Raw genomic sequence first — 11,839 nt, forward strand, 5'->3', positions numbered from 1 at the left:
GTTCAACTCACAGCCCACTAAACCACCAGTCCAACTCACAGCCCACTAAACCAACAGTCCAACTCATAGCCCACTAAGCCACCAGTCTAACTCACAGCCCACTAAACCACCAGTCCAACTCACAGCCCACTAAACCACCAGTCCAACTCACAGCCCACTAAGCCACCAGTCTAATTCATAGCACACTAACCCACTTGACATGTTGCCTCAGCAGGTCCTTAGTAAGTATAGTTCCAGTAAATGAATTGTTAACATTTAGGTACCTATTTCCACTTTAAGGAACTCTACTGACACAAAAGTTAAGTACCCTGCTGTTAACTCAGAAAAAAAAAATGTTGGTTCAAACATACCAAGCTGCTCTGCAGAAGAAAGTCCTGGCAAACTGATTCCTTAAAGATCATCACCTGGGAAACAGTTCTAGTGTGCATTGTCATTATGAATCAAAGTCAATTCAACAGCACCCAACATTTTCCTCAAGATTAGGGACTGTATTGTATTTGTATTTTTAATCTCTATTAAATAATGCAATTCCTGACACACGGGATCCTTATAAAATCTACTCCCCTCCTGTGCACATTTCTCACTTGAAAATTCTCATTAGTCATATGCTGGATGGAGATGACAGAGATGTTTTTCTGCTCCTTGGGCTTAGTACATTGTTAGTGACTTAGAAGTCACCTGGGCAGGAGCAGTGAAGGGACTAATTCCCCACATCTGTGCACCAGCACTGAGAAGAACTTGGACTGAGGTGAATTGGATGAATGTAGCATATAATACTAAATTCCCCCAGATTTTTATGGAAAGAATTTGGAACAATCTACGATTGAGACATGCTTACATTTCTATGCTACAGGTTTCACTTTCTATTTGCTTCCATTTATACTACATCATTTATACTATGTCTTGTAAATGAGCATTCATTCCGTCAATAAACACAAGTTGAACAACTGTGGGCCAGACAATGAGATAGATGTTCACCTAAGATTATGTCTAGAGAGTGACAAGACAAGAAGACATTGGGTTTGGACTCTTTCTACCAACCTGCCTTAGTTTTCTCCAACTGCTACAACAGACTAATGACCATGAAAATGATTTGAGCAAACCAAAATGTATTTTCGTACAGTTTAGAGGCTACCAATCCACAGTTGGAGCATTTGTTCGAGGGGAAGACTTCCTTTCAGTGTTAGCTCTAAAGGACAGTCCTTGATCTCTTCGGATTCTGCTTCTCGTTTCTTGGAGAACTCCCTGTGGCTTAACATCAAGTCTACCCCACCTCTGCTCTGCTTCCTGGCTTAATATCTGTTATATCTCAAAGGAGATTGACTCAAGTTATACCCTACAATAGTCATGTCTCATTAACAAAAAAGACAGGCTATTCCCAAATAGGAATAAAACCCCCAAGACTAGGTGGTGTTTTAGTCTTTTGTACATTGGGTTGCTGTGAGTCAAAACCAATTCGATGGCATCTAAATACAATAAAACAAACTAGGATTTACATACAGAGTTAGGAAAGACATAATTCAATCCATAACTCTGCACTGCTGGAAGGCCACAGACCCATTCTGAGCCATAGAAAAAAGACATACAGATTCAAAAGAAAGGATTCTTTTCTTATGCCATCTGGTTTGTTTGTTTGTTTTTCAGTTTACAAAAATATGCATTAAATCTAAAATGTATTGCTTGGAAACCCCAGGCTTGCTTTTTTGCCATAAATTTCACCTCGCTCTCTCTTCTCCCTGATGCCTACTTTACACATCAGAATAATAAAATTTTTCCTTGAAATAAAGTAGGTTCTAATTGTAATCTGCATACTCATTATCACACACAAAATAAAGAACTCGTGTTGTCCCCTGGTTTCTATCATCAGAATAGTACATCCAGATTTTAAAGATTTTAATACTAGGGAGTCTGTGAAAAGTTTGTAGAAAATGTAATTAAAAGATAATAGAATTTTTCCATGAGGTTTTTTAATTCCCCTCATAGACATACTAAAAAGTTTTTTACTAGAATTGTACCTTTAATATTGACAGTGTATAATTTGTCTTAAGAATTCACCTGCTAAAAGTGGATGAAGGGAGACGTCGGACAGGGCAAGATATGACAAAATAACCATTTATAAACTATCAAGGGCTCTTGCGGGAGGGGGGAGTGGGGAGGGAGGGGGAAAATGAGGACCTAATGTCGGGGGTTTAAATGGAGAGAAAATGTTTTGAGAAACGATGTACAAATGCGCTTTACACAATTGATGTGTGTATGGATTGGGATAACAGTTGTATGAGCCCCAAATAAAATGATTTTTTTTAAAAGAAAAAATAAAAAATAAAAAAAAGAATTCACCTGCTACCTAAATTTGCATATTCCCACACTTCACTTAGCAACAAGGCTATGTTCCAAGCATGAGGTCATTATACAAAAATCATCATAATCCAAAAATGAAGGATAACCACATCAGATCAAAAAATGAAGGATGGTTATATAATTATATAACTGCCAAACCACTGAGATTCATGACCCAGCCAAGTTGATACACAACAATCAACATTACTCTTACCTCACACCACAGTGTTTATTACTAGAAGACATATACCATTAAAGTAAAATACAAATGGATAGATATTTTTACTATTGTCATCTACGTTAAATGTCAGATGACAAGATAGTGAATAATTGAGGAGTAGGTGTGTATCTACAGTGCATAGCAATACATCTATACTTTGCCCATAATACTTAGGAGTTTCTCACAATGTCAACATTACTCATGTCTTCTTTCACCAGGTAGACTATAAGCACTTCGAAAGCAAGATTCATCGTTGCTACCCTACACCCTGACTGGCTCATTTCCTCCCCACAACCCTTCAGTAAGGGGGTGTCCAGTTGGCTACCGATGGGCTTTGAGTCTCCACTCTGCACTCACCCACATTTACAATGATATGATTTTTTGTTCTTTGATGTTTGATACCTGATCCTTCGAAAGCTCGAGGTCGCACAGGCTGGTGTGTTTCTTCCATGTGGGCTTTGATGCTTCTCAGCTAGATGGCCACTTGTTTATCTTCAAGCCTTTAAGACCCCAGACGCTATATCTGTTGATAGCTGGACACCATTAGCTTCCTCTAGTTCTTAAATGCTTCCTCCCCCCCACTATCATGATCCCAATTCTACCTTACAAATCGGACTACACCAGAGGATGTACATTGGTACAGATAGCAACTGGAAACACAGGGAACCCAGGACAGATGACTCCTTCAGGACCAGTGGTGAGAGTGGCGATACCTGGAGGGTGGAGGGAATGTGGGGTAGAAAGGGGGAATTGATTACAAGAATCTACGCATAGCCTCCTTCCTGGGGGATGGACAGCAGAGCAGAGTGCAGGGGCAGACGTCGGACAGTGTAACACATGACAAAACAATAATAATTTATGAATTATGAAGGGTTCATGAAAGAGGGTGGAGTAGAGAGGGAGGGGGGAAATGAGCAGCCAATATTAAGGGCTCAAGTAGAAGGCAAATGTTTTGAGAATGATGATGGCAAGAAATGTACATATGTGGTTGACACAATGGATGTATGTATGGATTGTGATAAGAATTGTACAAGCCCCCAATAAAATGATTAGAAAAATTGTGTCCCAAAAAATATGTGTTGTAAATCCTAACCTTTAGGCCTATGGTTAGACTCTATTTGGGAATGAATTGTCTTTGTTATGCTAATAAGGCCAGGTTATCTTTTTAATCATTTAAAAATCATTTATAAAGAGTTATATCCAGAGCTGTGCGCTCAGACCCCAGATAATCTCAGAAAACAAACAACGAAGCAGATCTCACTACTACCCTCATAAACCTACTGTGTGCACTAATGTGTTTTGAGCTCTGACAACACATCAGACCGTTGGACCTTTCCTCTAAAGCATGATCACAATTTAGTTTTCCCAAAATCCTGCGTTATTTTTCCCAGTTTCACAAATCAGGACACTGAGATGATGGGGAATGTTCCTCGTTTCTAAACATCCTCATTTCCTAACAAGGAAAGGGAGTTCGCCAGCACAACAAACAAAAAACTAGGTGATAAGACCTGGAATCCTTCCCCATTTCTCCCATTACTGTGAGTGGGCTAGATATGCTTCAGAATCACTCACTCTGGAAAAGTCAGACATGGAAAGAATGTTCAGATCCTTTGGGGAGTCCAGAAACCCAGATCAGGGAAATCACTTCTACAAACAGAAAGTTCAAATCTTCCACTACCAGCATTTTCCGATTGTAAAATGAAAGGTCCTGGCCGCAAACCCACACAAATCTTCTCTTTATTTTTAAATATTTTGATTATCATCATGAACTCGGCTGAGTACATGTGGAACAGCACCAATTTCTTCCAACACAGTCAAAACGTTTAAAATAATTGGCATGAGCACTCTAATTTTTAAGAGAGTAGGCCAACCTTGAAACTAGAAGAACCAGACAGTGCCCAGCTACCACCACCAACTACTCTAAAAACGAACATTCAATAAAATGATCTTTTAATTTTTTTTAAAAACCTAAAAATAAATAAATAAAAATAAAAACGTTTATATTAGAATGCACTAGACAGAGATGTAGGAAAAGGTGAAACAGAACTCAGAATTATAAGAGACGAGGCTTATTGGCTGAAGAGATACTGATGGGATGCCCAAGACTTGGACCCTCACTTACCCTCCAAATCTGCAACTGAACCTCACCCCCATGTTCGTCTAATCAAGCATTTAAGAACAAAAGGGTAGCATTTTCCCAAGGACAAAGTTCAAAGTCAGGGGGAAAAGGAGGTACAGAAACAGAAAACCCAGAGAGACAGTAGAGTAAGTGATGGTACATTGAGAGGGTTACAACAGATGAGTTGAACAAAATGTATGAACGATTGGATGTACAACTGATGATCTACTCTGTAAACCTCCCCCTAATTCATAATAAAAAGTATTTTTGTATTTTTAATAAAATTAAAAGCAAGTGATCTCTGGAGGATTTCAGCATTGTCTTCGTGGTTGCTACCGAGCATGATGAAAGCAGGCAAGAGTAAAGAACCTTCCCAGACACAGCTCTCTTCGTGGAGCATTTCCTGGCTGGAGGAGGACGTTCTGGCTTCCTGGTGCTGGTGCTGGCTGCCCTCTTCATCACATAAAAAATGACAAGTCTCCGTTGGGACCGCAGAGGACCCAACATATGTAGCTGGCACTACCTCACCCTCCATTCTACACTCACTGAGTTCGCTGAACTTGGCTAGCCTCAACTGGACACAATCATTGGTGGTCTGTGTGCCCATAAGAGGCCTGCTCTCTTTCATTTATACAACTGGAGATACTTGGGGTTCATATTTTGTGGTGGTGGTTTCAATCGTGGGTTTGGCAGCCCCTAAATATAAAACTCTAACTTTTCTCCCTTTCGATAAAAGAAGAAGAACCAATAGCCTTATCACAAAAGGCATGTTTTGGCAGAGCTGTGCCGCTGGGTATAGGAGCTCAGGTGGTGCAGTGGGTATGTGCTTGGCCGTACCAAAAGGTGGGCAATTTGAACTCAGCTGTTCACTGGGAGAAAGATGTGGCAATCTATTTCTCCAAAGATTACAGCCTATCGCGTGGATCCACTCTCTCCTTCAGGGGTTGCTGTGACTTGATTTCAACCACAAAAGGTCTGGCTCTTGTTGGTTCAGTTGCAAAGGAGTCAATATTGATCTTTATAAGGATGAGAAAGCAGCAATATTAAATTTTGGAATTCAAAACTTAAATTTATGTATCCCTTCGTACCCTACCTGGTATAGATAAAGTTCTCTAAGCCATGTCACAGGTTATACTCTTGTTCAAAGTCCATCTTGTTCCTCTCTTGCATTCAGAAACAAAGCCAGCTTCTTTCAATGTGACCTATGCAGTCACAACAGGACCAACTTAGAATGGCCCACACTGGTCTGTGGCTCTGCTAGCCTCATCTTGGAAATTTCTTAGCAGAAAGCTCCACATATTCACCTTTTGCTCTGGGGCCCACAGTTAGGTAAGGGACCCTGCTTAGGAATCACAAGGTTTTGGAATCTCTTGCTTAGGCTGATTTCCTTAAAGAAGATGCCACTCTGAAGACTTCTCATACTGTAGCCTTGGGTACTTTTTTCATAAATTGTTGCTATCCCTTTCCTGATCTACACAACTATCTCTATTTGGAAATCACTTATATCCCAGGGAATAAGAAAAATAAATTGAATTTCTTACAGGAAGGAATAAAGAGCTCTCAGGAACCAGCATTGATGGCACACAGGCTTAGAACTGTGCAACCTTTGGCAATTGGCTATGTTTCTCTGAGCCACAAGTTTCCTTGCCTAGAAAATGGAATCAAATTAGCTAATCTCATTCTGAGGGTTGTGTGCTGCCCAGAAAACAGGGTGCTATCTTGAGAATTAAAGAATCCAGAAATTAATAAAAATTCAGGCATTAAGTAGTCGAATTGCTTGGTTTTTACAAATAAGTATAAACTAAGACCCAGAAGAGTTGAAGATATTTGCCCAAGATCATATCCTTCATCACACAGCTGGAATGGGGACCCAGTGTCTACGCTTTTCTACAGGGGAGGAACCTGGAGTAACTTCAGAGTGTCTGCTGCAGAAGCTGGTCACAGACGGTGAGTGAGCTTCCCCAGGATGGCTAATGCTCATGATGGTCCAGCTGACAAGGACGGCTCTCCAGAAGCTGCCTGGCTCAGAATCAAGAGAGAGGGGAGTTGTAAGTCTTACCTTTCAGGCCTGGGACAAGAATCTGCATGGAGCAGGCCTCCTCGGCAGTCTGTTGAGGATAAACAGATCGGAGCAGCGACAGGAAGGCGAGGCTAATTAGAGTGCCCAGAAAAGCCAGATCTTTCTTCATAATGAATACTTGAAGGTCATTGACTCCTAAATAAAAGAAGGAATAAACAGTGACAGGAATTCGGGAAACTTGGAACAGTGCGTGACAATGTGCAGGGCCACAGACCCAGGATCACAATCCAACATCCTGTGAGAGCAAGAAGATCAAGGACCATGAGAGCATCCAGACCTCATTAGAGCACTGACTCTACACCAAGCCTCATAACACTGCTCCCCTTTCCAATGAGTACTCCCCCTTTCCAAAGGCAGTAATAACCTCTATCTAATGTGTCTTTGTTTTTCTTTGGATAACTCTTACTATGTTAGGCATTTGTTCATTCATTCACTCACTCACTGGTGTATCCATGAATCAGTCCTCACTGAGAGAAGACCATGGCCAGATCCTGTGCTAGGTAGAGTGCATTTAGAAAAACGTAATTCCAGCCCTTGTTTAATAAATATTTATTAAATTCCCATTATAATTGTGCCCTGGAGTCACATTTGGAATATGAACAAAATAAAGTTCCTTTTTCCCAAGGAACTCACCCGCTACCTCTTAGCGTTGGGCACACCCACACAGAGTGAAAGCAGAGGGGCTCTGTGCTGCACAGAGGGGAGTACACATGAAGCACGAGACACAGAACTGTGGTGGGAAAGAAGGGAGCCTGGGGAGGGAGGACAGGGGAATAAGAGAGTCTGGGGGTGGGGAGAAAGAAGAGGAGTCCGGAGGAAGGTTAACGGGTATTTAGGAGGATATGACTCGGGCATGTAAAAAAACACAAAACTACTTGAAGGTAAACAAGCGGCCACCTAGCTCAGAAGCAACAAAGCCCACATGGAAGAAGCACACCTGCCTATGTGATCACGAGGTGTTGACAGGATCGGGTATCAGGCATCAAAGAACAAAAAATCATATAATTGTGAATAAGGGGGAATGCAAAGTGGGGACCCAAGGCTCATCTGTAGGCAACTGGACATCCCTTTGCAGAGAGGTTTTGGGGAGGAGACGAGCCAGTCAGGAGGCATAGCAACAATGAAACACACAACTTTCCTCTAGTTCTTAAATGGTTCCCCACCCCACTATCATGATCCCAAATCTACCTTACAAATCTGGCTAGACCAGAAGATGAACACTGGTACAAATAGGAACTGGAAACACAAAGAATCCCGGACAGATGATCCCTTCAGCACCAGTGGTCAGGGTGGCGATACCAAGAGGGTGGAGGGAAGGTGGAGTAGAAAGGGGGAACTGATTACAAGGATCTACATATAACCTCCTCCCTGGGGGATGGACAACAGAAAAGTGGGTGAAGGCAGACGTTGGGCATTGTAAGACATGATAAAATAATAATAATTTATAAATTATCAAGAGTTCATGAGGGAGGGGGAATGGGGAGAGGGGGAAAATGAGGAGCTGATACAAAGGGCTCAAGTAGAAAGCAAATGTTTTGAGAATGATGATGGCAACAAATGTACAATTGTGCTTGACACAATGGATGTCAAAAAGGATTGTGATAAGAGTTGTACAAGCCCCCAATAAAATGATTTTTTAAAAGAATCCACTGAGCCACTTGTTAATATAATAAAGTCCTTTTTGTCATTAAAAAAATAACACAAAAATTAAAACTGTTTTCAAATCAATTTCAACTGATGGCAATGCCATATTTTAAAAATGAAGCTGCTCCGCAGATTTCGTGGCTGTAATCTATAGGGACCCTGCCTCCAGGCCTTTCTTATGCAGCCTTCCTAGGGGGGTTAGCATTGCCAACCTTGAGATTAAGGAACAGTACAAACTATCGGCATCACTCAGTGACCAAGGCACGTAATACGAGCTTCCAATAGCAAAAAAGATGGAAACAACCAAAATGCCCATCGGTGGAAGAACAGATAAATAAACTTCCATATGTAAGAACAATGGAAAACTATGCGTTGCTAAAGAATAATGGTAAAACAGCTCATGACATGGATGGATTTGGACCACATCATGCTGAGTGAAGCTAGTCAAACACAAAAGAGCAAATATTATATAAGGCCACTGTTTTAAAAATCATACTGATGATTACTAGAGGTGAAAAGGGAGGGAAGGGAAAGTTAGAGGGTAGAGGGTGGACAGGCATCAACTTTGTGAAAGGGAAGATAATATACAAAAAAAGAGAGATGGGGAAGGGGGGAACGATGTGGTGGCGGGCAGCTGTGCGGGCAAGCTAATGGGAGGGGTGATAAGTTGCTAAAGATGTAGAATATGAAAATGATTATCTGATATTAACCCCCCGACCCAAATCACCATAAAAAAGGATGAGCTTTGTATGTAGCCATTTGATTCAGAGACAAGGAATCCACGATGAGATGACTGCATGGAAATGCCTGAAGTGGGTCACTCCTGGTTCTTAGTGAGGCCTGTGTTACTCTATCACCCCACATGGAGGACCACCAAGGCAAAGGACACTAAGAGCAGAAGATGCCTCTTGCAAGACAGGCAGAGCAGCCATCCTGAAGGGAGTAAAGGACAAAAGAGGAATCCCTTCCTACCCAGGAAAGTGGAGGGAGGGAATTTCTGGGAGGCAATTCTTGTCGATCCATTGAAGCCAAATCTGAGAGAGTCCTAAAATTGAACCCAAAAATTTCATCAGTCTCAAGACTTTTCCAAGAAGGGCCTGTTGTTTGTGGCCTACTGTGTTTTCTTGTGATTTCACTGAAACATTGGAAACAAAAGGGCAGCGAGACACAAGACTTGAAGAAATAGAGCTCAACAAGGTACAGAGGAGCCAAGAAAAAGAAGAGAAAAGAGAACTGACAATTCTGAAGCACAACAATGAAAGGTCAAGGGTTAGGGCTTAACCCTGCCACTCAGCAGTAAAAAGAATATGCTCTTTGCAAGGTGTCCTGGCCCCTTAAATGCATTAACATCTACATAGAGCCATTTCACTTATCGGTTCATTCAGCAATGTTTACAGCTGCCCACCAAATTCCCAGAACCCTGGTGGTGCAAGGCTAAAGTACTCAGCTGTTAATTCAAAGGTTGGTATTTCAAACCTACCAGCCTCTCTGTGGGACACGGGTGTGACAGTCTGTTTCTGTGAAGATTTCCAGAAAAATCTATGGAGAAGTTCTACTCTTGGGTCCTATTGGGTCCCTATGAGTCAGAATCAACAAGAAGCCAGTGAATTTGTTCTGGGTTTACCATAAGCCCTTATATATAAAAGGTTTGTGTGTTTGGCTGCTTAATAAAAGTTTGGCAGTTTGAACTCACCGAGGGACTCCATAGGACAAATATCTAGCAATCTTCCTCCATAAAGTACATAGCCAAGGAAGCCAAACGGGGCGGGGCTGCATGTCATACAGCATCACTGGGAGTTAAAAATGACTCGACAGCACCTACCAGCAACAACTATATGCCTAGAGAGTCCTGTGTGGCATAAACAGTTAAGTGTGAGACTACCAATTGAAAAGTTGGCAGTTCAAACCCACCTAGAGGCACCTTGAGAAAAAGGCCTGATGATGTCATTCCAAAAGCTCACAGCCTTAAAAACCCTAGGGAACAGTTCTCCCTGAAACACATGGGTTTACCATGAGCCTAAATCAACTTGATGGCTAAATAACTTGTGTGTGTTTGTATGGGTTTTACTGTACACCAGTCTTTGGGTGATTCAAGTGGTTAATACACTTAGCTGCAAACTAAAATAGGTAAAGATTTGAGTCCACCCAGAAGCACCTCAGAATAAAGGCCTGGCAATCTACTTTCAAAAAAGCTCTACTTTGACACACATGGAATCAACTCATGGTAACTGGTACTATATATCAGGCACTACTCCAGGCACAAGAGAAACAGCAATGAACAAAACAAAATACCTGAGCTCATTAATAGCCAAGCAATCAAAAATAGATAATGGCAACTGATAGTAAAAGCTGTAATGATCTCAAGTGAAGGGTGCTGCTGTTTTTGCTTCCTCATTATTGAGATAGATGAATATGCAAGCCATAGGATGAGAATTACAAAATGCAAACTCACTATCATCAAATTAATCTAGCTCATAGCTATCTTGTCGGCTAGACTAGAACTGTCTCAGTGGTTTTCCATGGCTCTAAATTTTTACAGGAACATAAAGTCTCATCTTTCTCCCCACAGAGAAGCTAGTGATTCAATCTGCTGACCTTGTGGTTAGCAGCCCAACTTTAAACTGCTTTGACACCAGAGCTCCAGGATGAGCATTTGTTTAGGAAGAGGAAACATTAAGCTCAAAGCCCTGAAGCTGGAGGATGCTTGGAGAATTTGAAGATAACAAGTAGACTAATGTAGTAGGAACTGAGGAAGCAAAGTACTGAAGGGAAGCTGAGGGCCACTGCACACGCGACCTTCCTTACAGGTCATGGTAACAACTTTGGGGGTTCTTTTGGTTTTTTCCTAATTTTTTCCACTGATTCTGATCAGGGAAGTGACATTATAAAAGTTCCTCTGACTTTTCTTACAAAACTATTCCATAGAGGAGTAAAAATAGATTCCATGAAACCAAACAGAAGGTGATGAAAACAAATAAATAAATAAATAAATAAATAAATAAATAAAAGCCAGCACATCGATGCTGACTCAATGAGTAAGCGAGTCCACTGGTGATGTGGACTGCAGTGATGAGATGAAAATGGCTTGGACTGCTGGGTAGAGATGAAGAGAAATGAAAAGTACTCAGGTTTGGAAACTGAAAGGCTGTGCTAATTAATTATATGTAAAAAAATAAGAGAAGAATCAAAGATGATTGCACATTTTTTGCATAAGGAACAAGGAAAATGGTGTAGCTAATTATTGAGGAAAAAAGAGGGAGGTGAGGAAGAGATTTTCAGGCAGTTTCAAGAGTTGATTTTATCACTGAAGACAAACATGTGCATAAGCAAATGTGGTGAAGAATGCTAATGGTGCCCGGCTATCAAAAGATATAGTGTCTGGGGTCTTAAAGGCTTGAAGATAAACAAGCGGCCATCTAGCTGAGAAGCATCAAAGCCC

At 41.3% G+C, this 11,839-nt stretch overlaps 1 protein-coding gene across 3 annotated transcripts in view; it reads right to left on the reverse strand.

Moving 5' to 3' along the window:
- COLEC11 (collectin subfamily member 11) overlaps window positions 1-11,839 on the reverse strand; it is a 109,216-nt gene that overhangs the window by 83,561 nt on the left and 13,816 nt on the right. For all 3 annotated transcript variants that reach the window (XM_004709810.3, XM_045294260.1, XM_045294259.1), the window contains exon 2: window positions 6,736-6,891. In XM_004709810.3, the coding sequence (XP_004709867.1) occupies window positions 6,736-6,865 (130 nt within the window). In that variant the 5' untranslated portion in view covers window positions 6,866-6,891. The remainder of the gene's footprint in view (window positions 1-6,735; window positions 6,892-11,839) is intronic.

This window comes from Echinops telfairi, unplaced genomic scaffold, assembly GCF_000313985.2.
Source record: "Echinops telfairi isolate 266 unplaced genomic scaffold, ASM31398v2 ScPeMD7_3509;HRSCAF=4178, whole genome shotgun sequence".
Classification (NCBI taxonomy): domain Eukaryota; kingdom Metazoa; phylum Chordata; class Mammalia; order Afrosoricida; family Tenrecidae; genus Echinops; species Echinops telfairi.